The sequence below is a fragment of the Hyperoodon ampullatus genome (assembly GCF_949752795.1).
Source record: "Hyperoodon ampullatus genome assembly, chromosome: 3".
In the NCBI taxonomy this organism is placed as follows: domain Eukaryota; kingdom Metazoa; phylum Chordata; class Mammalia; order Artiodactyla; family Ziphiidae; genus Hyperoodon; species Hyperoodon ampullatus.
The window spans coordinates 7,883,221-7,909,981 of NC_136916.1; the positions used below are offsets into that span (position 1 = coordinate 7,883,221).

A 26,761-nucleotide genomic window follows, 5' to 3' on the forward strand; every position below is an offset into this window, starting at 1 on the left:
GCCTACCCCTTGTTAGGCATCCACTCCTTCCCACCCCATCCCTATTCCCCAGGCAACTAGTGATCTGCTTTCTGTCACTATACATTAAATTTTCTGATCCATGAGTCCAGTATATCTCTCCATTTATTGTCTTTAATTACTTTCAGCAATGTTTTATAGTTTTCAATGTAAAGACGTTTCACATCTTTGTCAGATTTATCCCTAAGTATGTCATGTTGTCTGATGCAATTATAAATTCTATTTTTAATTTAAATTTCCTATTGTTCATAGTTGGTGTATAGAAATACAATTGATTTTTGAATATATCTTGTATCCTTCAACTTTGCTAAACTTGCTTATTAATTCTAGTAGGTTTTGTGTGTGTGTAAATTCCATAGGATTTTCTACATGAGAGATCAAGTTGTTTGTGACTAAAGATCATTTTATTTTTTCTTTTCCAAACAAAAGATGTTTTCTTTCCTTTTCTGGTCTTATTGCACTGTCTGGTATCTCTAGTTTGATGTTGAAGAGAAGTCCAGAGAGTAGACAACCCTGCCCTGTTTTTGATCTTAGGGGGAAAGCATTTGGTCATTCTCACTAAATATGATAATAGCTGTAATTTGTTGTAGATGCTTTTTTGTCAGGTTGAGAAAGTTCCCTTCTATTCCTGAATTTTTAAAAAAAATCAGGAATAGATTTTGAATTTTGTCAATTGCTTTTTTATACGTCTGTTGAGCTGATTTTATGGTTTTTCTTTTTTAGTTTTTTATTATGATGAATTATACTGGTTGCTTTCAGAATGTTAAATCAACTTTGTATTCTTGGGATAAGCCTGGGCTGGTCATAATGTATTATCTTTTTAATATATTGTTAAGTTCTATTTTCTATAATTTTGTTTAGAATGTTTGCATCCTTGTTCATGAGGGATAATTAATTTTTAGTTTTCCTTTCTTATATTGTCTTTGTCTGATTTTGATATCAAGGTAATGCAGGCCTTATAAAATGAGTTCAGAAATATTTCCTCCTCTTCCATGTTCTCAAAGAATTTATGTAGAATTGTTATTTCTTCCTTAAATATTTGCTATAATCAGTGAAGCCATCTGGACCTGAATTTTTTTTTTGGGGGGGTGGGAAGTTTTACTTCTTTCTTTCTAATCTGTTTGCCTTTTATTTACTTTGTATTTCTGAAAAAGTCTGTATTTTGCTTTTGTTTTTTTAAGTTACTTTTGTTGGATTAAAGAATCATTGAATGACGGTTTTTCCTTTAAATTTTTTAAAGGATGTTGCTCCACTGTCTTCTCACTTATGTTATCAATAGTTCTGATAAGAAATCTAATGTTACCTTTACATTTGTTCTTCTGTGTGTAATATATGATTGTTTCCCTCTGGTTGCTTTCAAAATAGTTTCCTTATCACTGATATTGTGCAATTTGATTATGATGTGCCTTGGTGTAGTTTTCTTCTTGTTTCTTATGCTTAGGGTTTGTTCAGCATATAATATGGGGAAGTTCTGGCTGTTATTTCTTCAAATATATTTTCTGTGTCTCCCTTTCTTCAGGGATACAAATTACACATATATTAGTCTGCTTGAAGGTACCCCACAACTCACAGATGCTCATTCTGTTTTGTTTAAAAAATTTTTTTAAATCTCTGTCTTTCAATTAGAATAGTTTTTAATCTCTGAAAGTTCAAATTGGTTCTTTTTTATACCTTCTATGTCTCTACTTAACTTTTTGAACATATTTAATAAAATTATAATAACTCTTTTAATGTTCTTTTCTGCGAACTCTAACATCTGTGTTAGTTCTGGATGAGTTTGATTGATTTGTCTGTTATTAAATGGTCATATTTTACTACTTCTTTCCATACCTGGTAATTTTTATTAGATGCCAGACATTGTAAATTTTACCTTTTTGGGTGCTGAATATTTTTGTGTTTCTGTAAATGCTCTTTAGCTTTGTTTTGGAACACAGTTAACTTACTTGGAAGTAGTTTGATGCTTTCATGTCTTGCTGTTCAGATTTGCTAGGCAGACTCAGGGGAGTGATCAATCTATGGCCAGTTATTCATCACTACTGAGGCAAGAACTTTCTGAGTGTCCTACCTAATGCACCATGAATTATGAGGCTTTCCTGGCTGGATGTGTGAACAGGTGAGCCCTGTGTGAGCACTGGTCACTAATCTTTCTAATCCTTTTAGGTGGTTCCTTCCCTAGTTTCTGATAGTTTCCTCTCAGTGGTCAGTATTCAACTGAATACTCAAAGGGACCCTTGTGTAGATCTCTGAACTTCTCTCTCTCTGTACCTCTCTCATCTCCGGTACTCTGTCCTGTGAACTCTATCCATCCTGGTGTCCCCTGACTCTCAGCTTTGTCTCCTAAATTTGGGGAATCTGCTTGATTCCACTTGGGATCCCCTCTCTGTCCTGTGGCCTGGAAACACTCTTAATTCAATAATTCGGGACAATTAGAAGGTGTATTGTAGATCATTGTCCTTTGTTGTCCTGCGCCCAGTATCTTGAAAAGTATTGGTTCATATAGTTTTTCCTTTTTTTTGTTTGTTTTAGGTGGGACGGTAAACTTGTTGCCTGTTACTCCATCTTGGCTGGAAGCAGAAGTTCATTCATATCCTCTTAAAATACAACTATTTACATGGTTCAGTTAGACTATATGTATCATTTTATGGTCATATAAACATTATATCTCAGACAGACAGTTTCCCTATTTCTAAATAGTTTTCATAATTGCCCTTTTAGTAGCTGCAAAATATTCCACCATGTGCCAAATTTATTTGAGACCATTTTATACATTAAAGAATGATTGATTCCAAAAAAGAATTTCAGGTGGCTTACTGACAAAAAAAAAAAAGCCTACTAAATAAGAGTAATACATTATGAATTAAAAGGAAAAACAAGGCTGAGAAAAACCAAGGAAGTGATAATGTCAGCTGTGATAATATCTGCTCTAATTGAAAGTAAAATTAGGCTTTGGGTATTCTGGCCGCCAAATTTGCCACCTGGGATTAGTTCCGTTATTTTCATTATCCAAATGTAAAGGAGACTTAAGGGGAGCTAACAGTTATTGAATGCCTACTATGTGCTGCTTAACCTAAGGTATAATAATATTTGATTTGATTTTCACCTCACCCTCCTGCTACCCACTTGGGGTCACAGAGCAAATGACAGGATAGCTTTCTGATTCCCAAGAGTAAAATGGCACAGCAGGGATTCTGAGGCTAAAGCCATCGGTCACACAGGCTGCCTCAGGAGGGACAGACATTTTCCTTGTACTAAATTCCAAGAGAAATTTCTCACATGGGGCAATTTTTACAGGCAGCAATGAGTGACCCAAACATCAGAGTCTACTCAACAGTTTCATACTAAATACAGAAGAGGTTTTTATTGGCCTTTTTTTTTTTTTTTTTTTTTTGCAACAGCTTTTCGTGCATATGACATTGAACTGTCCTTCAACTGAGGAGCTTTTAGCAGGAGCTACATGGAAAGGAATTATGTAGCTTTCCTGGGATGTAACATTAGACAAGGATGGAACTTAGTTACTTGGAGGACAGGATTACTGTTCTCCACACGTCCTAGTTCTGTGAACTTGATTGCTCTTGGACAAGGCTTTGAAAAGACCTAGATAGCTCATATCTCACTATTTGTTTGTTTGTTTGTTTGTTTGTCAAGTGTCTGTTTTACACTAATTGACTCCTCTTCCTTACAGATTGCCCCACAATTCTTCCACTTTGATTTCTAGGTCCATAGCTCTACTAAGCTCTGGGCATCTTTGTTGAGGGACCATTGTCACTGGACTTCTGGGGTTCTCTCCCTCCTCCTCTGTCAGACTGCTAGTTCTCCTCACAAACTCCCCATGTTCTCCCCAACCCTTCCCGGGTGTCTTTGTCTTTGCCCCTTTCTTCTTGTATTTAACATTTTAGCATCTCCATTGGTGCCCAGTTGAATATTATTGAGGACCTACTGCTCTGAGCTTGATGATCAGAGCTGTAGGATTTCACAGAGAGGAATGGTACCTAGTTCTGACATCTGGTTGTTGATGTTATTATCCTCCTAGTAGGAGGATAATAAAAGAAAGTGAATAACTGTCATAAAAAACAGTAACTTAAAAGTTGTCCAGACAAAGCAAATTTGAATGCCCAAATGGAAAAATTAGGAAATAATGCATGGAGGATATAACTTTTGACATTGAAAGTTTTGTAAACATACACACTTTCACCAGACTCAGTTTATGTACCGCCCAGCCTTGCTTGGCCCTGCCGTGGCCTCCGGGATTTAGCTATGTGCTCAGTGGGGAGCCCAGCTGCTGTCACTGTCCCTTCCCTCCTTCTAGCACTGCTGGCCATCCCAGCCTCCTTCAGGGTGTGGGCTAGCTTCCATCACATGCACTGAGGAAGGACCTTCAGCAGTTCCAGTGCCCGTGTCCCATCTGACTGACCCACAAAGGCTGAGGGTGTCCCCCTGTTTCTGGGCTCAGGTGCCATGCCTTTCTGTTCACAGCTACCTGGAGGAGCTGGTCAGGTAACTCTGAAATGTAAGGGAGCTCATGACCTGTGGAGTCCCTTTGGCCAACCAGAGTCAGCTGATGGGCAGGAGCAGGCTGGTGACCACCCCCCCACACACTTCCTCTCTTTGATGTACTATCCCAGGGAATAAAGTTCCATGCCTGTCTGGACACCCTTCCTCACCACCGAGCATCTATACTGTGACCAGCTGCGTAGGTACCACCTGGTACCCACTCTCATCCCCTCCCACCTCCTTCACTCTTGCTGCCCTGAGATGACACGTCCCAATAATGTCTTCATGGGTGGGATCTGCTATAGGCGCTGTTCTCTAGATTCTTTCTTCTAGGGCAAAGATCCAGGGTGAGGCTTTACAAGCAAAGCACAGAGAGAGGAAGGCAGGTGTGCCAAGGTCCAGCATTGGTGGCTGACATGAAATCTCTCACCCTAGTGTGTTTTAGGCTTCTCGACATCCGGAACTTCTTGGGCTGGGCCCTCTTCGGGGTGCACCCTCCCTCTGCCCACATCCGCCAGTTGCAACAGCACCGATATTCACTTTTTCCTTATGCTTTCTATATTTTCCAAGTACTTAGTCCATGTGGAATCATAAACCAGGAGTCATAAAAAAAGAGGTTCTGTTTATTCCTTTAATTCCAGCTCAAAAACGAAGATGTTCTTAAAGCTGAAAGTAAACTCTCTCTGCTCTGTGCTGCCTGAATGGTTTTTAGGTCACTTTATAGCATTTATCACATAATGTCTTGTAACATAAATGATTCTTGGGTATCATCACATCTACCAGATAAAAAGCTCCATGAGGGGAGAGATTATGACTTGAGCTTTGCACCTTCTACAAAGCCTATCATAGAACACAGCACACAGTAGGCACTCAGCAAAGATCAGTTGAGTACACTTAGCAGCCTATCCACAAAGTTAAGATAACCCTGTAGATACATTCCTTAAATTATTACTATTATTATGGTTAATTTTGAATTTTTTTATGAAACCCACCAGCAAATCTAGAATGTTCTGACAGCTTGGTGCAAAGCCACACTCACGTGACTCAGATCATGCTGTGAATTTCCAAACACCTGACAGTGGGGAGTGATTCTCAGAAGTTCCTGAGGTCAAGGGCATTAAAGTCCAATCCAACAACATGGAAGGGAGTTTTGACCCATTGGGCCACCATAGGATAAACAATGAGAGAAGAAACTTTTCATTCACTCAATATTTTTGAGCACTTACTTTATGCCAAGCACTGTGATGATCAAATAAATTGCTTTTAAGGGTATAAATTATATAGGGGTAACAGCTATACCCATCCATAGGAACTTTTAAAAGTTATTAATTTCTTCCCCCCCCAGTTTTTATTTAGAAAATTGTTCTCCATGTTGCTATACTTCATACTGTGTAGTTAATTCTAAGGAGTTTTTGGAGTCATTATAGCAGGTGAGTAAAGGGAGAAATCAGAAAAGGACATGAGAAACTGTTACCAGAAGTATTCGTAATTGCTATTTTTAGTTGAAAAAGTGGACTCCATAATAAGATATAAGCTTGGCAGTGCTCATAAAAAAAGATGCTTTAATTTTCTTAAATCTTTGACTCTGGGAAGCCTTTGGAGCCAGTCATTACATAACAAGACTGGGCAGACTTCCTTTTTTTTTTTTCCTTTGACGTCTTCCCAGGAAAATGCTGCATGATATGATTTTCAAAGCTAATTTCCTTTTTTTCTTGTCTTAAGCAGTGTCCCTTGCTACAAATTAGCCTCCCATGCCTCCCTAAGCTAGAGAGTCGCCTTCAAAATTCCTAACAGGCAGCCTGGTGGAGAGATGGGAGGGAAGGGAAGGGAGGGAGCAAGGCGGGAGGGAGGGAGGGAGAGAGAGGTAGAGGGTGTCTGTCTGCCGTGTACATGTGGTGCAGGCAGGGAGATCGGAACGCTCACAGAACAGGCAGTGTAATTACATGGTCCTCGGAAGTATGTTAGCCCCACGGGGGAACTCGGCTTGCCCTTCTACTTAGGGAGGAAAAGTAGATTTGGGGATGGTGGAAGGGGTCAGTTCATACCTGACTTCCTGCTCGGCAAGGATGAGGGCATCTGCTGATCTCCAGTGACTGCCTGATGCTCCTGGTCAGGCTCCGCTCTCTTGCTCCCAGATACTTGATTTTGCAAAAGGAACACACCTTTCTGCAGGAAAGAAGCTACTGACCAGATTGCGAGCGGTAGGTTGACATCCAGCGTGTTTATGCAGCAGAATTGCTGAGAGATGCAGAGAAAGCGGGGCGTGGGTGGGGTGTTATTCGGGCTGATTGATTTATCTCCAATAGGAAATGATTTATTTTAATTGTCAGTTAAAAGAAGAGTTGCTGCCTAGGCTAAGGTATCAGTTAAGCATCCTATGTTCTCAGCTTTTATGTTTGTGTTTGATGTGGCTTCTGTGCTTGTACAGCTTAGGGAAGCTAGGCAGGGCTCACCTTTAAATAACCTGCAGCTTCCTATTTTTCCTTTTTTTTTTTCCTCTCTCCCTAAGCACTATTCCCACCCCTTCTTGCCAACATCCCCCTGACCTCCCCTGCCACCCCCTGTGAAATGTGGCCTCTCCGCATCCCGAGCCCTTTGCACCCTGAGTCTGGATTTCTGGCTGTTTTGCTGCAGGTTTCTGTGGATGCTCTGCAGTCACCCAGGGCCCAGGCGGACTGACTGTGCAGGACGTTTGTGCGTGGGAATCGGAGACCATGGCAGTGCAGCTGGTGCCAGACTCCGCGCTCAGCCTGCTGATGGTGAGTGCTTGCGAGGTGGAGCCCACACCCCGCACACCGTGGTCTGCTGCTGCTGCTTCAGTGGCTGCAGACACGTTCAGACTCGCTCTGCTTTATCCCACATGCTCTTCTGAGATGGTTTCTGGGGTAAAAGTCTCAGCCATGACAAAGCATTCCCAGGGAAAAGAAGCGTTAGATTTGCCGTTTTAGAAACTTGTTGCTTAATGCTATTTTGAGAGATGTGCTGGCAAACAGGTGCTGAGAGCCCCTGGAAATAGATTCCCACCAACGCCTCCCCCGGCTCTCTGCATCCTTCCCCCCACCCCACCCGCGCCTTTTGTATCTAAATCGGGGTAATCATGTTTGTTTACATCTTCTGTGGCAACTGTGGAATTTTTTTGCCCGCAGGGTGATGGAATAGGCTCTTCGTTCTAGGTACCCGTGTGTCTGCTTAGATTTCCCCATAGAAGCAGCCCAGGGGGTTGGCTGTGGCCTTTTGTGGCACTTGGGCTGCAGGGCTGGAGAACACTTATCTCCTGACCACAATTGCTGGGGAGACCCTGGCAGGCCTCGTGTGGATCACTGACCTACTTTCCGCTGCTCTGTGGTTTCCCTCATGTTAAGAAGGCCTCCTCTCTTAATATATTTAAGCCGACAAGGTCAGTGGCATCACCTTGTTTTAACCCAGTCGACCTTTTGCTTGACCCTAGGTTCAGGGTTTGCTTTTGCTGTCCTGTTGCTACACCCTCCTCCTCACCGAGTAGCCCACATGCCCTCAGAGATGCTGACGGAAGCTGCCTGTGTCAGCTCGGTGTGTGAATGGGTGTCACAGTGACCCGGGAGATTTTACACACAAAGCATAAGTACTTCTCCTGTGTCTGTTGATCTCTGTTTTCCCACTGAGAAGGGGAGGTGCTGCTTTTTGAGACCTGGGGAGTTTATTAAGTTCGCTGGGAAGAGAAGCCAGCTGGGAGTCTGTCTCCTGGGTGGGGAGCCAGGTCAAGCTAAGAGACAGATACCTTGGTTCTGTGTTACCCCGGGTGTGGTTTCGGCCACAGAGGTATCTGAAATGATTGAGGACTCACGGGTCTCTGCTGACTTCCGATGTCACTGGGAGAGAAGGATGGGAAAGAAGGAAATTTGTTTTCTGGGGAAATTACCCTTTATACGTCTTCCGTCCCTCATGAATTCTGTTGTCTGGTGATGCTTTAGCCTCCATTGTCCGCCTGTGGCCACGTAAGTGGATGGTAGGGGTTCTGAGGATTGGTGACTGTAGCAGGCACAGAAGTGGCCGTAACTGTGAAGACCAGGGGACTCCCGGGAAACTGGGAGTCTGGGTTACGTGCGAAAAAAAAACAGAGAGGTGTACACTCACCTGCAGGTATGCACGTATATATTATCTAATACTGTTTAATAATACAGAAATGAATCCTGCATTATGCTAAGGCAGAGAAGAAACATGTTCTTGAAAAATGGCCTGCTTGCCTCCAGATTTCTGCTCTGAATTCTCCCCCGTGCTTCTGAGCACTTGGATTTGTGTCTGTTTTACTGGGATCCCTAAGGATTCATTCTCGGTGCCCACGCAGCTCAACATCCTGGTCCAGCTGCTCCGGCCACATACACACCCAGGTTCTACTGTTCCTGGGGCTCCCAGATATTACGGTTGCCACCCTGGAGGTCTCTGCAGCCCAGACTTTATCCTCTGTTTGTCAGCGGCCTCTGCCCTCAGATCTCTCCCCAGCTCTCACCTCCTGCCCGGATTAAAGGATTGTGCGCACGTCTTGCTCGGAAGGAAGGGGAAATAGCTCTTGACACTGTGATGGGCCATTAGATTAGAGAACCCTGGAGCATTGTGTGTAATCGGGGTCAATGCATGTTTTCTGGTTCACATGTGGTTTGCGGGAATTTTCTGCTATGGACTTCATTGCTTTTTTCATTTTTAAAGGGTAACACTTAAAGCAATTGCGTCCCTGACCGACTACATGATGAGTCTCAAAATTTATAAGCAAGTTCAGGAGGAAAGAAGGGAGGAAAAGAGGCCATTTAACAGAGTTGCTTTGGCCATGAGTTCAGGAAGGAAGCTGTAAACAGTATTATTTATTAGCTAATCAATCAGCCAATCAGTTCTCAGTATTTATGGAGCGCTCACTGACTGAGGGAAGCAGCATGGTGTAAGACCAAGAGCGGGGGCCCAAAGAAATACCCAGTTTGGGGGAAGGTGAGTATCAGGGTGCCTGATTGCAATTCTGGTTCTGTGCCATGGAGTCACTGGGCTGCAGGGAAGGCCAGGCAGGGGGATACAGCCATGCCCCTTGCTTTTGAATAAGGACACAGCCAGAGGGTATATTCAGTGTAGACTCTAAATGGTTCAGGGCAGAAGGTGTTTACTTTGTTGTGGAAATGGCAGCAGAGTCTGGAGCTGGAGAGCCCTGTGTTCTGTTCCCAGCTCTGCCGCTCACTGGGCGATCCTGGATATGTCCCATCCTCTCTCTGTTCCTTAGCCATTTGCTAACTGAGGGGGTCATACTCATCACTAGGGTCCTCTTCAGCTCTGTTAAGCATGATTTGAGACCTCTAGGGATGATATCTAGAACAGAGCTCCTAATGCTTTATTCGGCATTGTGTCTTATTTGCATCCTTAGCACGTGAACAGTGGTGCTTTTGGAAATGTGTTTCCATCCATGAGGCTTTTATGCCAGGGCAAGTATGTTTCATAGTATTTGCTGGAATGGGTGATCATTAGGGTTCATTCACACTCTGCTATCAGGGGTCCTACCCCACGGGAGCTTCATTTGTACTATTGAACAAGAACAGGTGACTTTTGAGAAATACCTAAGGTGCCTTTGCACCCTGGTGCTGGTTTTGGGGCATCTGGGAAGGGTCCTGGGTTGTGAGCGTGCTCTGACTCTTTATGGTGGGGGGATTCCACTGATGCTTTCAGTGGGGAGCTGCCATGGGGGTGACGAGCATCCATGTAATATGGAGGCCCTCAAACAACCAAAGAAGTGTGGTCTTGGAGAGGATGAGTGCCGGTGGTGGAGACAGCCTCCCATGGTGTGGAAAAGCCCATCTTTGCAGAAGTCTTGGGAAGCAAGAAAAGATAATGCTGTGTTCACCATGCTGTTGGGAGCCTTCAGCCTGATGTGACTAATTGTAGAGCTGGGAGCTCTTGGCTGTGTGTCATTTTCTGAAGTCATGTGAGTTTGGGGGACACTGCAAGGGCTGGAAAGTACTGGAGCCAGGGATTCGTTGATTATTTCTTAGTGACAGGATAGAGATTCATAACCAAGGGCATACCGAGGTGGTATTATGACATTTTGCCTCTTAGATTCTGAAAGCTCAGACGCTGATTAAAATGGTTTTAAATGTAAGTTAGCTGGCTAGGTAATAATGCACATTATGCTTTTCTACAAACAAAATTTCTTTATATACATTATCTCACTTAATCCCTTCAACAATCCTATTTTTAAGACAAAAAAAATTGATAATCAGAATTAGGGAAACTGTCCGTGGTCACACATCAGAATTTGATGATGCAAAGTCTCAAAAGTGGGGTCCTCAGACTCTCAAGCCAGTGCTCTGATACTGTATCACAGCTTGAGAACTTGGCTACCAGGATCTTCTAACACTTTGGATCAGTCCCTCAGGGGGGCCTTACCTCGGAGCCCTTCTGCATTTTCCATGTTTCTAGGTGGGTAACCCTGTCTTCTTGGTTGTCATTATTCTTTTCCATGTAGAAATGTAAAATCAAAAATTGATACCACAAGTTTGGCTCAAGACATGTGGTTTGACTCTAGCCAAATGAAGTATTTTTATATCCATAAAAGACTTGCCATGTTTTCAAGGTCCCATTCTCTTGGACTCTGTTTCCAAGAAATTGCCAAGAGTCATGTTTTACAATAGGAAAATTAAATATGTAAAAACTCGAATTCATAAGTCAGAGAAATTAGTAGGTGGTTATTCACAATGAATGAAGGGTGTGAATTAGACTATCCTGAAGGTTCTTTCCATTCCAAGAAAAATTGGTTTCATATTTCTGGAATTTTCTCTAATAGAGTCACTCCTTGATCTGTTTTGAATAGATTCCAGTTGATAACCTGCTGTCCTTTAACTTTATCTCTCTCATTTCATTATAGATTCTTCTATCATCAGCCATTTTCCTCATTTGGACACTTTCCTTTTTAATTATCCAACAAATGTTTGCTGAGTGTCTACTCTGTACAAGAAGAATATAAGGGGGTCACTGGCTTTAGTGGACTTACAGTCTAATTGGAGAAACAAGATAGAGACACATGGAGACTATGTTAGGAATTCACAGGACAGCTTCAGAGAATCACAGAAGAACTGTAATAATACAGTGCATACCATCACCAAGCAAGCCCTAGGGTGTGCTGAGTTCAGAAGTCCTGGTGTGCACTGATTGTTAGAATGGAGGAACTGGCAAAGCTAGGCAATATGATGAGGAATGGATGTGTTAAGACAGCAGATCTGAGGTGAGGAGAGTGATTGAATTACAACCAAGTCTAGATTGTGTTTGCGAGATGGAAAAGTCATCTGGTTTAGATAGAGTGGCTGTAGGTAACACAGGGTTACATGGTTAGAAGGGCAGGCTGGGGTGTGACCAAGGTTCTAGTTCTATTACTATAACCTAATTTTCATCTAAATTCGACAAGTGACAGACCTCTATTCAGAATTTCTGATAAGACCACAGATTTTTCTCCAGATCCCCACTGGCAGAGGGCATAGAATAAAATTCAGTTCTGTCTTGAGGAATCTTGCTCTTGAGTTAATAATAATAATCCTTATGTTTTTTCAAAGTGCTTTCACATCTGTTATCTTACCAGATGTCCACTGCAAGCCGAGTGGGACAGGCACTCTTTCTTTTATATAACGAAGCTGAGACTCAGAGAAGTTAAATGACTTGCCCAAGGTGAAATTGAGATATTACCCAGGTTTCCATGATGGCTAACTCATAAGTTTGAAAATGTGATATTGACAACCTTTATGGAAATTCAGAGAATATTACAGAGTGTAGCCATCTAAAATATTGTACATGGTGTGGGACCATCTAAACATGGGGCTTGGGACAGGGACCCTGGATGTTCTGGTCTACAGGTGTGACTGGTTCTTAGTATCATTTATCTTTCTGGTTTAGTTAAAGTAGAATAATTATTCAGAAGTCTCTGGGAAATCTCATGTCATCGTTACAACTAAGGCAGTAGCTAAAATCCTTCTTACATGCAATTATCTAGTTTCTAAGGTGCAATTTTCTATGGGTAAATCTGAAATCTTGATATCAGCAATTTTTGTCATTAGTGTTTAATGTATAAATTTATCCGTCTCAGAGGGTGAAATTTGAAATCAATGACAGTCACATCACCTCTCTTAGATCATTTTTTTTTTGCTAAATATATTTTTATTTCATTTTATGTCAAATCTGTCTCTCTGGTTGAGACAGAGACCTACTCAAACTAGCATTAGTGAAGAGAGAAAGGTATTGACCGATGTAATTGGGAAGTCCAAGAAATGACACAGCTCCAGAAAAAGCTGGATTGAGGACTTTGAGTGACTGTATCAAGACCCTGTTTCTCTGCCTCTTCTTGTGTCTTGATTCTAGTTTGCTCTCTGTCAACTTCAGGCTCTGACAGATTCTTCCCCCAGCAGCTCTGGGGTTACCTGTCCTTAGAGTTAATGAACCCACATAAATGAGCAAGACTTTGCTTACAAGTTCCTTTCTTACCATCTGTTTGGCCCTGTTGGATAATAGCCTTGTCCCCGGCAAATCACTGGGTCCAGGGGGGGGTTCTTTGACTAAGCAGGTTGGCTTTTGTTTCTGGACCTGAGGTGAGGAAGGAGGTGGGTCAATTGGCTGATAACTCCATCTGAATCACATGGAACGGGAAGGGCAGGTTCCAAAAGGAAAAGAACCTCCCGAAGAGGGGAAGGGATATAGCAAGGCGAAAACAATAGAAGTCCCTTACGGTGGTCATTGCACCTAGTTTACCATTATGGGGCTCCTACAGAACTAGTCAGGAAGGTAAAGCATCAGTGAACCCTAAACCATAGGTTCAGTTTCCCTCAAAATAAAGATAAATGGGAAAGCCCAATTGTCTAAATAGTTTATGTCAGGTTGAATTATTCCTGCCATCTCTAAAGTGGGATAATAATAGCTACTACATAAGACTTGGAATAATTCAATTAGATGTGCATGTAAAGTACTTAGCACTGTTCCTGGACCAAAGCCAATTCATAGTAAGTACAGTCGTACCTCGGTATCCCTGGGAGGTTGGTTCCAGGACCCCCGTGGATACCAAAGTCCTCAAGTTCCTCATAAAATGGCATAGTATTTTAATATAACCTACACACATCCTCCCATACACTTAAAATCATCCCTAGATTAGCTATAATACCTAATACAATGTAAATGCGATGTAAAGAGTTGTTACACTGTATTATTTAGGGAATAATGACAAGAAAAAAGTCTGTACAGGTTTAGTACAGGCACAACCATCATAGGCCTAACTACATAGTACATGTCAGCAACAATGTAATATTATTAGGGACTGCTTTCATTTAATGACTTGAAAGAGAAATACATAGAATAAAACCCAAAATATTTAAAATACAAGTACAAATAGAAAATATAATTATAAATAGAAAAATATAAATTTAAATAGAAAATATAAATTTATTCTCTCTCTCCCCCGCTCTCTCTCTCTCTCTCTCACACACACATACACACACACATCCCAAAACACTGATTTTTCTCTCTTGGTGACCCTCGCGTGATGATGGTGATGGTGATAATGGTGATGGTGATGGTTGCTGTATGATGCCTACAGTGCGGATGTGATGAAGTGACAAGGCATGTGGGCTCTAGGTAAGTGGTGAGACATCAGGCTAACTTGAAGCTTCTCACAGGACGTCAGAAGGATCATCTGTCAATACGTAGGAAGAACTGGGCTCCGACTGTAGAAACTGATGCTTTGGAGGAGGTCAGTGACGCTAGCATCAGGATCTGTGGAGGTTGAGGGCTCAGGATCTTCAAGCGTCGAAGGTTGAGGCTTCAAGGTTGCAGACAATTTCGTTAGAAGCATTGTTACAGGAAGCTGGTTCTTCTTTTACTTTGCATCAGCAAACGCATCTTGTGGTGGTTGTAGGCATGTTGTTATCCCTCTGGTGGCGCAGAAGCCTCGGTCCATGGAAGGATCGTGCTCAAGAACCCTTTAACATTTGTGCATGTTGAAAGCCTGCTTCAAAAATTTCAAGCGTCTAAATTGATGGCTCTGCCTCCTATAATCTTCTGCATCACCATCATCTTCATCATCATCTGCAGAGTATTTCAGCGTTGGTAAGGGTTTCTCTATGCTTTTCTACACGTTCCTCGACATCATCCTCAATCATGTCAGAGAATTCTTTCCCACCAATTTCCCTTGCAGCATTCAAGGTGTTCCTGACTTTTTAATCAAGAGCAGGGAAGCTCCTGAAATCACTGACTACCTCACTCCATAAAGGCTTCTAACGTGCACTGAGCGTCTCCACTTGATGGCATCCACAGCCTCTGTAATTGTGAAGTGCTGCCACAAATCCACGATGCTGCTGTCAGGTTGGCATCAAGGGCAGCACAAAGCCTCCTGAAGGTGAGGGGTGTAAGTCACCTTTGTGCACTTGATGATGCCTTGATCACGCGGTTGCAGCAGTGATACAGTGTAGGAGATGGGAACATCACGTCCACATCCTTGGCGGCAAAGCAGAGAGATTGGAGGTGGCTGGGAGCATTGTCAGTTACGAGGAGGACCGTGAATGGCAGCTCCTTCTCTTCAAGGTATTTCTTCACTTCAGGAAAGAAGCGCTGGTGGAATCCTTCCAAGAACAAGATGGCCGTTACCCAAGCCTTCTTGTGGTGGTGCCAGAACAAGGGCGGGAAGTTTTCCTTTTTGTTCTGAAGAGCCTGGGGATTGTTTGTTCATTTGCTCACGTGACCTGCTGTGTCATCGCACGGCACCAGAGCAAGAAGATCTTTCCAGGCTTTCAGCCCCAGGGCTTGCTTGCCACTGGCACTCAGGGATGTAGATATGACTGGGCATCTTCCTCCAGAACAAGCCCAGATCATCACAACTGAAGGCTTGCTCTGGAAGGTAGCCTTTCTCTTCTGTGAGTTTCTTGAGCTCTTCCGGGAGCTCTGATGCTGCCTCGGCATCAGGCGATGTGGATTCTCCCGTGATCTTTAAGTTCTTGAGGCTGTAGCACTATACATAGCTAGATGACCATCTCTCACTAAGTCTAAACTCCTTCCTCTTCTCGACCCTCTCACAGTAGTGCTCATACAAGTTAAGTGCTTTTTCACACATAATTTTGCCATCAACAGGGACATGCTTCTGTGACATGTCCTCTAGCCACACACTTAATGCTTTCTCAGTTTTGTAAGCACTTTGTCACCAACCAGAGAGACCCCATTTGTTGTTGGAGGAGCGGCACAAACACTTCCATGAACTTCACATTCTTTCTGGTTTATTGCTTGAATGTTGGATTTGAACTCACTGACTCTGGCCCTTTGGCAAGTGACACGACACTTTTCAAAAGATCTATGATTTTAACTTTCCTATCCAGAAATAGCCCTTTACGCTCTCTCTTAGCCTTTGAGGGATGGCTTTGACCACTTAATTGCTTTGTAGGAGCCATCTTTTCACAGAAAGAAAGGGTGCACACAACACAGGCAATGAACAAATAAGACAGGAGGTTAAACGTGGTTCACCCAGCAGTGCTGTGGAGTGACTGAGGACCTGAGAGGTTGGAGGCTACAGCAGGGTGTGCCTACACATCACTTCATTTGCGTGGATTCAGCAGAGTGCTCAGCACACAGCTAATTTAAGTTCCACTGTTTGGAACTTTCTGGAATTCTTTTTCCGAATATTTTTGATCTGTGGTTGGTTGAATTTGCAGATGCAGAACCCGTGGATATGGAGGGCCAAATGTATTCACAGTTGCTTGCTTTATCTTAAAATGATATGAAATGACCATCCACCTGAACTCATCTCATTGGGTTTCCTGCATGAACCAGAGTCAACCTAAAAGAAAAGTTGCCCAATTCTCTCTTTCTGCAGCCCAGTCTCTGGACGATCAGTGACCACTTTTGGACAATCAGCCAAAGGTTTTAGAAAAACAGATGCTCCGAGGGTCAGGTGAACCATTCCAGTCGTGAGCAAATTTAAATTTGCATTCCTGTCTGGAATAACTAGCAAAATTTCCTTACCCTCTGAGGGGAGATGATTAAAATATGGGCTGCAATATGTTCTCTCTGGCAAATGCAAAATGCATGCCATCCAGGCCTGGTACACTTGACTAGGCAGCTATTAGTGCATCTCTGCTAAAAATTAACTGTGTGGCTGCTTTGCAGAGTTTAATAGCGGTGTGGAGAGCATATGCTCCTGGTGCAGGTAGCAGTTTCTCATTGAATTCTCTGCCAAAATAGGAAATTGGGACATATTATACGTAGTCTGGTCGTAATCAAAGGTCCTGGAAACATGCTTCACTAAGACCATGTGGTACCTACTGAGTGAGACACAATTCCAATGTCAAGGTAACATTGACCTGCATCTCAGTGATAAGTGCTCTCTATAACCGTGGATATTGAAATCTTAGTCTCACCATCTAGACCTGGAGACCTAATTTTCCTGAGCGGTAGATGCACTTCCTGTCCCCAAGCAACGTCATGCACACCCGTGGTTTTAACTTTCGTCTTACATTCTCCACTCTCTGATTACGTCTGTAGCTCAGGCTTGCCCCAAGCTCCTGATGACGACGAATCTAAACGCTTATCGATTTATCCTCCTGCTTATCCCACAGGTACCTCAGACTCAGCACACCCCAAAGAGGTCTTACGTTCTCCCCATTAGTCTGCATGTCTTAGCGTCATTGGTGAAAACATCATTCTCCCTGTCATCCCAGAATTCACCTTCGACTCTTTCTTCTCCCTCATCCACCTTGATCAGTTATCACCGGGTCCGGGTGCTTCTGCTCCTCCGCTTCTCTCGCATCTGGCCCCTCCTCCCCATCCCCCTGCCTCTGCCGTCATTCAAGTCTATAATCTCATGCACCTGGGCTACATGAAGAGCCACCTGCCTGGTCTTCTTCCTTCTATGTCTGTCTTCTGTACATTTTCTAGAGTGATAGTTACAAAATGAAGGTCTACTTTCTAGACCTAAGATCCTCTGATTACACGTGGAATAAGGCTCAAGCTTTTTAATATAACATATATCACTTCTGGCTCTGGCCTCTGCCTGCCTGCCTGGCCTCATGTCCCACTGTTCCCTCCACCAGCCCTCAAAATTCCTATTCTAGCACTTGTACGATTCCTACCCCTCACAAATGCCATGACGGCTCAAGCCCATGCATTATTGGATGTGCTCTTTCCACTATCTGGATTATCATTCTTTAAGTTTCTCCTTTATTTCATTCATTCATGTATATTTCATTCATATATTTCTGTCTGTCTCACTTATTGGTAACACTGCTGTATGATATTTGACTTTTATATCTATTTTCCTTAATAAAATGTGAGCACATCAAAAATAGAGAGTATGTGCCATCCATTCATTCAACAGATATTTACTGAGCGTCTACTATCTTCTGGACACTGTTTTAATGTAAAGGATGCAACAGGGAACAAGCCGGATGAGGCTTCTGCTGTGCTTGAGCTCACATTCTCTGGGGGAGTTATTGAATATAAATAGAAATATCCAAGAGTCATTAGTGCCCTATCAGGAATTTAAAACAATAATGGGGAGACAATGCTCTAGCTTTAGAGTGGGGGACCAAGGAAGCCTCCTCTGAGGAGGTGGCATTTAGGCTGAAGGGTGATTGGTAAGAAGGAAACCGTGGTTGAAAGCTATGGCCTGGGCTTTCTAACCAGGGAAGACGCTGTAGGACCGGAAGGAGTTTAACAAGCCTCAGCTCCTGGCACTGCACTCAGTAGATTGGGTAGATTGAGGTCTGGCTTGAGCATTTCCAAGCTTTTGCACTGGACCAGGCTCTGGGAGGAATTTGAGGTACGTCCAGCACATGGCCCTCACCCAGAGCTTTAATCTCATGAGAGAAATAGAATTACAGACAACGTCGAGGTGCCATTGCATGAAAGGAAATGGCCCTGCATTAATGGGTGTGGTACCAACAGTGTGCAAGAAGGAGTTCAGAGGAGTGGTGGTGGTCGTGTGGGCAGGGGAGGGAGGCTTAGAAACCTAGCTAAGACAGTCTGCAGGATAAAAGGGCATCAAGCCACTTCAAAGGGTGCATTTCCCCCAGTTTTATTGAGATACAATTGATATATAACACTGTGTAAGTTTAAACTGTACAACATGTTGATTTGATACAGTTATATATTGAAAAATGATTACCACCATAGCATTCGCTAACACCTCCATCATGTCATATAATTACCATCTCTTTTCTTTTTTTTTTTCTTTTGTGGTGAGAATATCTAAAATCTACTCCCTAGTACTTTCAAGTGTGTAATACCTTATTAACTATATTCACCATGCCGTACATTAGATCCCTGGAATTTATTTATCTCCTAACTGGAAGTTTGTACCCTTCAACCAACATCTCCCCTTTTCCCTTACTCCCCAGTCCCTGGTAACCACCATTCTACTCTCTGTTTCTGTGAGTTTTGCTCTTTTAGATTCCATATATCAGTGAGATAACACAGTATGTCTTCCTCTGTCTGGCTTATCTCACTTAGCACAATGCCTTCAAGGTCCATCCATGTTGTTGCAAGTGGCAGGCTTTCCTTCTTTTTTATGGCTAACTAATATTCCACTTTATATATATTCCACATCTTCTTTATCCATTCATCTGTTGATGGGCACTTAGGTTGTTTCCATGTCTTGGCTATTGTAAATAGTGCTGCTGTGAACATGGGGGTGCAGATATCTCTATGAGATCCTGGTTTCATTTCCTTTGGATAAATACCCAGGAGTGGGATTGGGGTGTGTTTATTTTTGATGGGAGAGGGAAGAGAGGAAGTGTCTTCCCAGCAAAAGGAACAAAGTGATAAGGGAGATTCAGGAGGAAATGATTATCAACAGCCAAGTGTAGACAGGGCACGAGGGCAGAGGCGGGGCTGTGAAGGAGGGATTGGTCGGCAGGAGTTGGAGGAGGAGGAAAGCTGGCGGAGCGAGCTGCGACCAGAGGAAGGAAGAAGCTGCAGATGCTTCTGTGAGTACCTGGATGGGAGCCAGGGGCACTGAAGGGGAGCCTGTCCTGAGTGAGGACTGACTTAGTGGGTGTGGCGGTGGGGAAGTCGAATCTGGAGGGGGCATGCAGGCTGCGCCGGGGGGACGGAAGGGAGAACACCAGGTCAGAGTCACTTGCACAAATTCGGGTGGGAGGTGAAGAGGCAGCGTAGTGCAAAGTGGATGAATTCAAGGAGCATCCTGAAGGCAGAAGCGTCAGGAGGATATGACGGATTGACGACAGGGGACCGTGCATGGGGAGGAATCAGTCAGGACTACAGCGTGTTGGCTGTTGGAGCTGCAGGGAGTGGTGACAGAGAGGAACAACTTCGGGGTGGGAAATACAATTTGAAGGAGAATGGGCTGCAATTCACATAGGATCCTGAGTGGAAGGGGCTGAGGTACTAACAGGATTTCCCAGAAGAGATGTTTGATGGGCAGTTGGGGATGCTGGTCCCTTTAGGTCCATGATTAGATTTGGAGAGCCAGAACCGGAAGTTAGTCCAGAAACTCAGGAATCCTGAAGAAAGATCACAGGGAGAAAAGAACAGGAGGCCAAGCCCGCGAAAGGGGAATTCCAACAGCTGTGGTTAGAAAGCGTTCACAGTAGCTTGGTACACAAGGCCACATTTGGACCAGATCAATGTTACCTTGACTGTGGAATTCATTGTCCTTACGTTAAATGCACCGCATGGCCTCACTGGAGCAGCCAAGGAGCTCTTTTGCTAGATGTCGGTTACAGATTTCTGTAGTGCACGGCTGAGCTAGGAATATACATAAGCAAACTATTACTAAACTTCACAAAGCAGCTGGAGTTATCTATCCTGTGTGTGCGTGTGTGTGTTCCAGTTAGTACTACTGCATAGCAACTGCCCCACACTTTGTGACTTAACACAACCGTTTTATTGTGTTCACTAATTCTGTGGGTCAGGAGTTCCAACAGGTGCCAGTGGGAATGGTTGTCTCTGCTCTACAGTGTCTGGAGACTCAGCTGGGTAGGGTCAAAATCTGGGCTCACTGGACAGCTGGACACTGGCATCTCGTGGCGGTGGTGTGCTGTCAACTGGACCACAGCTGGTTCTGTTGACTACAGTGCTTGTCCAGGGCCTCTCCCTATGGCTTGGGCTTTCTCACAGCATGGCTGCTTCAAGGTATTGCACTGCTTACGTGATGGCTTAGGGCCCAAAACTGAGTATCTGAGCTAACAAGGCAGAGCTGTATGACCTTTGGTGACCTAGCCTCAGCAGTCACGCAGACTTGCTTCTGGTTGCCACCAAGTCACTAAGGCTAGACTCAAAGGGAGAGGATTAGCCCTCACCTCTTGATGCAACCATGTCAACATATTTGAAGATGTGTTTAAAATCACCACAGTATGTATTCATTCTTTGTAACCTAATTTCATGGTCCTTGAGGGTCTTTTACTTGTTGAATTACTCACAACTTGTCTATGGGACTTTGCTCAGTGGAAGCCTTCCATAAATACTCATTGATGGAATGGTAGATTGATATCTGAAGAAGCCAGTTTTTAATTTTTTTTCCATATTAGCAAAGAGTTGCATTAGAGTTTTCAGGTTTTTATCCAAACTCTAAATATCTGGGGAGTGACATGTGTTTAGTGCTTCTATGTTATACCTTCAAAGAATGTCCAGAGAATGTATGAGTCATGAAGAATGGCCTGACCTGCCAGATCTGTGACCTCTAAGGTTCCCTGGTGTAGTTCCCCCTGATGATTGAGAGCTAATAAAGCAATAGTGTTGCTTCCTTTACATGGTTGGTATTTGGACTCCTGATTTGTTTCATGTCTTTATTGCCCATGTGTCAAGGTAAAAGATGGGACATAGCTTGGTGTTGGGACTGAAATGCTTTTTTTTTTTCCTCTTGAGGAGTGTGAGCAAAATTGAGCCATAATGAACACGGCTAAGGTCATTTCCCAGGGATTAATGACAGGGAGAATGCGTTCATGGCCTGAGGCTTAGTCTTCAGTCATTAACCTAGCTGGTCATTAATATTGTCGAGGAATGCTTTATGTTGGGCCATTACAACCACGGCCATATGCTGCTACAATCGGGGACATGAACATTACCCATGTCAACAACTATTTGTTTCCTCTCCATTCCCCACGATTACTGAGCCAGGCGGCCCTTTTAATACACACTCCGAAGGCATGAAGCACCAAGGGCAGGAAAATGTGAAGCTTCCAGTCCCTCCTCTTCCCTTCTCCCTCCTCCCTTACCCTCCCCTCTTCTTCCCTTCTCTTTTCTTTTTTTTTTTTTTTTTTTTTTTTTGGCGTTATGCGGGCCTCTCACTGTCGCGGCCTCTCCTGTTGCAGAGCACAGGCTCCGGACACGCAGGCTCAGCGGCCATGGCTCACGGGCCCAGCCGCTCCGCGGCATGTGGGATCCTCCCAGACCGAGGCACGAACCCGTGTCCCCTGCATCGGCAGGCGGACTCTCAACCACTGCGCCACCAGGGAAGCCCTCTTCTCTTTTCTTTTAAAAAAGCATTTATAGGGGGTATCGCTCAGACACACATTGTGGTAAAGCACTAGGATATGGGAATAGATTTATTAATACCACCTGGTCCCTGCTCTCAAGAAGTTTAGCATTTCCATTGGAAAGGTTAAAAAACAAATAATTCCAACACAGCGAGTTAATGTTATGACAAAGAAACCGTCAACATGCCGTAGAACACAGGAGCATAGAGCAGCAACCTCTAAAGGACGCTGATGTTTCCGGTGAGTTTTGAAGGATCAGGGTTGGGAGGTGGGGCGTTCCAGGTATAGGGAAGAGTAGACACAGATGCAAGTGAAAACGTTGTACGTTTCAGCAACCATGTGACATTTGGGTATAGGAAGAGCAAGAGGGAATGGCAGAGGTGAGGCCAGAATCCTGGCTAGGGGCACACACAAACTGTTTTCTGAACAAAGGGTAAGGAGTTTGAATTTGAAACTTACTAACATCAAGTCATGAATGATTTTAAGCAGGGGATGATGTGCTCAGAGCTGAGATGCAGAGCTATCACTCAGGAAGTAGTATGGAGAATGGATAGAAAGGAGGAGTGACCTGAGGGGAGGGTAGGCAAGAAGATATGGAGGTCATTCTGTTGACAAGCTAGCTGGACTAATGCTGGCCCAGTGGGGATGAAGGAGAGGAATGGACTCGAGGGCCGCTGCCGTGGGAGACAGAGGTGGTGGTTCGTCATGACTCCCGTTAATAAATAAAATAAATGCCTGCTCCAAGTAGCTTTAAAACGGAAAATTCTTTAGTTCATATATCAAGTCCAAAGGTAAAGCCGTTGCCAGGCTCTGGTCCCACACACACTCCCACCCACTTTGATCTCTTAGCTCTGCTCTGGTCTGTGGGCTCTGCCTGCAGTCTGGCTTCCCTCACATGGTCACAAGGTGGCTGCCGGCAGCAGCTGTTCAAGCCCAGGTGGAGAGAGGAAACATCTCTCCTCAAAATAGGAACAATAAATTCTTCCTTTCTTTTTGAGAGTGCCTACTCAGATCATCCACCCTCCCCAGGGGAAAGTCAAGCACCAGTTGGCTTAAGCCTGGGATTCTGAACCGGCCACTAGCCAAGAGCCATGGAGTCACCCTGCTCGGCTTGGGTGTATCAGTATTTACTGCTGCAGCTGGGAATGGGGTCCATTTCCCCTGTCTCACATAAAAGGGAGGGAAGAAGGTGGGTGTGGTTGCGGCAGAGACAACCAACAGTATCTATGACTGGAGCACAGAAAAGGACACTGAGCCCACCAGGGAAAGCTGGAAGAAGAGGGAGGTCGGTATGTGGACTGTACGTTTTTTGAGAGCAGGACCTATGTCTCATTCACTTTTGATTCTTTAACTCTTAGCTCAGTGCCTGACACATAGTAAGTGCTCAGTAAACATTTGTAGACTGAGTAAAGGCATCTAGGAAGAGGCAGTACCTGAGCTTGAAGGTACAGACCATGAAATGAAGTAGACGAAGGGTTTCAAGCAAAGTTAAAAAGAATTGGGGAAAGCAAAGAATCTTACAGTTAGTTGCATGATACCTTTCAGAGAAGTCAAGGAGTTCAGAATCACTGGCACAAATGTCCCAGGCAGGGAGAGGCCAAGGGTGAGGCTCGAGAGGTAAGGAAGGACCATACTCTGCTGAGGAGCTTGGGTAATCACTTATGGAGAATGGAAGACACTGGAGAACTTTTAGGCAAGAGAATGAACTCATCCCACCTGCATTTGTATAGATCACTCTGCTAAGGAAGCGTGGCAAACTGCTGTAGGACCACGAGAAAGCCATGATGAGGTGAAATCAGCAGTTGATTAGCTCTTGGTTGGATATGCTAGGCAGAGGGAAAAGTCAAGGACAACCTCAGGTCTTTATGTTGGGTGAGGGAGCAGGTGGAGGTCACAGGGAGGAACCAATTTTAAAGGACTAATGATACCTTCTTTTTGGACAAGTTCATTTCAGGAGCCAGTGAAGCATTCTAGGGGAGGTGTTTAGCTGTGGTCAGATGTATGTGTGTGAAGCTGGGGAAGAGTTCTGGTTAACACATGCATACTCAGAGTTGTCAGTATTCAGGGGATGGTTAGAACAACACGAACCACCCGGGGGGTATAGACTGGGTGGAGCTGTGAGCCCTGGGTGCGGCACTGAAAGGGTAGGGAGTGGAAGGAAAGCCCATAAAAGAGGCAAAGAAAGAAAGTCAGGGAGGTGGAAGGAGGTCCAAGAGCATATACTGTCTTGGATGACAAGAGAGTGGAGGGTTCCAGAAAAGACCGAGGTGTGAGGATCAAGACTGTGAAGTGCAGCAGAGGCTAAGGAAAATAAACACTGAAACATTGGATTTGCCAATCACGATGGCAGTGGTGAGCTTATGGTGAGATGCTTCATGAATGTGGTGAAATCAGAAGCCAGATTACAAATGAATGAAGAGGAAATAGGAGGTGAGGACTAAACACAGAGAGGATATAGGAGATGGGGAGAAGAGATGGTAGCCTGAGGAGTGGGAGGAAACAAGGGAGGTACTTCAGAGAGGGGGAAATCACAAGCATTGCTATAGACTCAAGGAGAGAGGCTCAGAGAGACTGCACGATTAAAAGTGTAAGGGGTTTGGGGGGGATGTTGGCAATGCTTGCCCTCACAGTTCCAAGATGGCTGCAGCTCCAACCATCACGTCCCTCACTCCTGTGTCCAAAAGCAAAAAGAAGAGGAACAGTAAAGAGAGCTCTCCTTGTGTCTCTTAATTTCTATCAAGGAGGAAAATCTCTCCCAAAATCTCCCCTTATTTTCCTTGGTCAGAACAGAGTCATTTATGTGACATGTTGCAGATTGGTTCACTCAGCCCCCTCTCATAACCTTTCCCCAGAATGCCTTCTTAAACTGTTGGCTGGGGATCTAAAACATGCATTTCCCAACCTCCTTTGCAGCTGGGGTTCTGCATGTGATCTGGCTTCCACCAAGCTAGCTCTCTGGCACCAGACTTGGAGAAGCGAAGTGAATGAGTAGAACTGGCTGTTGCAGATTTTCTTGCAAGCAAGATGGCAGAGTGTTAGGTTCTTTGGGACCAGCTGTTGTGGAGGTGCTGGTGTCCAGTCTCTGATGTCAGAGGTGGTGGCTGAGTGACACTCTGGGGTCTGGAGGTATGCTTTGGCATTACTCTTGGCTTGGTGGTGAATGACCTTGATCATCTGGTTTTCCCATATATTCTTAAACTACCTAATACCCTATAATAATTTCCTGTCTGCTTACACTAATTAGAGTGGATTTTGTTGTCTGCAACAAAGAACCTTGAACAACACGCAAGACCGCTCCAGCTGTAAGGGAGGCTGGGAAAGAGAATCACTGACTTTTCTAGGCTCTTCCAGTAGAGATGAAGGTTCAGGGTAATGGCTGTTTTGTAGGGAACCAAAAGGATCTGCCATAGATAAGCATGGACCTAGATAGGTTTTCAAATAGAACAGACTAGGTGAGTGTTTTATTTGGTACACGATGTTTTTAGGGCACCATCAAAATATTTAAAGTATAACCATCATTCTGTGACAATGGCTTATGTGAAAGAGCTATTAGTACAAAAGCTAAACCATTTCATCTCTCTTGTCATTGCTGACAACAACCTTTGAAACAGTATTCAGGCCACCATCCAGATTTGAGGGATGACAGTTACAAAATAGAATCCAGGGATGGGAAGGGAGGAAGGAAGAAAGATTGTCTTTTTAATAAATATTATAATTTTAATTATGATTATGTAGACAAACAGGCAATATGATTTTTGAAACTCTTGGTAGATATTTAGCCATTTGAATCTTAGATCCAAATCCTTTTGACTACTAATACCATTTTTTTCAAATTAAAGTTTTTGGCTAGTTTTTAAAAATACAAATACCTTTACATGATATGTGTAGCTGTTGTATATATATTTTTTTTACCCTCTGGAAAAAAATATATATAACCTCCCATCCTAGTTCATTAATCCTTTAGATTATTGTGTATCCTTCCAGAAATTGTCTATACATATGTCACATCTTTCCTTGTCAGTCCCTATAGTGCTACCTCATTCTTTTTAAAGAATATATATTGGTAATATTATATTGTATGAATGACTCATAATTTATTTAAGCAATCCACTACTGATGGACATTAGGCTATTTTCAATATTCTATAATTACAAACAACCCTACAATGAAGATTCACGTGCATCCATCTTTGCAGATGGCTTGAATATACTGTAGGATAAATTCCTAGATGGGGAATGCTGAATCAAGGGTATATCATTCAAAATATTTATGGATATGGTCATATTACTGTCTTCAAAAAGGCACCATGCAAATTTGTTTTTTAAAATTACACATTGAAAGCTCTAGGTTTATAAGAACCCATTCCTGGGACTTCCCTGGTGGTGCAGTGGTTAAGAATCCGCCTGCCAATGCAGGGGACACAGGTTTGATCCCTGGTCTGGGAAGATCCCACATGCCACGGAGAATCAAAGCCCGTGTGCCGCAACTACTGAGCCTGCACTCTAGAGCCCACAAGCCACAACTACTGAATCCACGCAACGCAACTGCTGAAGCCTGCACGCTCTAGGGCCCATGTTCCGCAATTACTGAGCCTGCATGCTGCAACTACTGAAGCCTGTGTGCCTAGAGCCTGTGCTCTGCAGCAAGAGAAGCCACCACAGTGAGAAGACCGCACACCACAACGAAGAGAGCTCCTGCTCACCTCGACTAGAGAAAGCCCTTGCGAAGCCAAAAAAAAAAAAAAAAAAAAGAATCCATTCCTATCTGTTGATACAGAATACAGGGACTAT

At 43.7% G+C, this 26,761-nt stretch overlaps 1 protein-coding gene across 1 annotated transcript in view; it reads left to right on the top strand.

The window, feature by feature from the left end:
- Nucleotides 1–7,223: 7,223 nt before the first annotated feature.
- FRMD4A (FERM domain containing 4A) overlaps nt 7,224–26,761 on the top strand; it is a gene marked incomplete at both ends in the record, with an annotated part of 620,566 nt that continues 601,028 nt past the window's right edge. The window contains one exon of the mRNA XM_079698803.1: nt 7,224–7,268. Coding sequence (XP_079554929.1) covers nt 7,224–7,268 — 45 coding nt within the window. The remainder of the gene's footprint in view (nt 7,269–26,761) is intronic.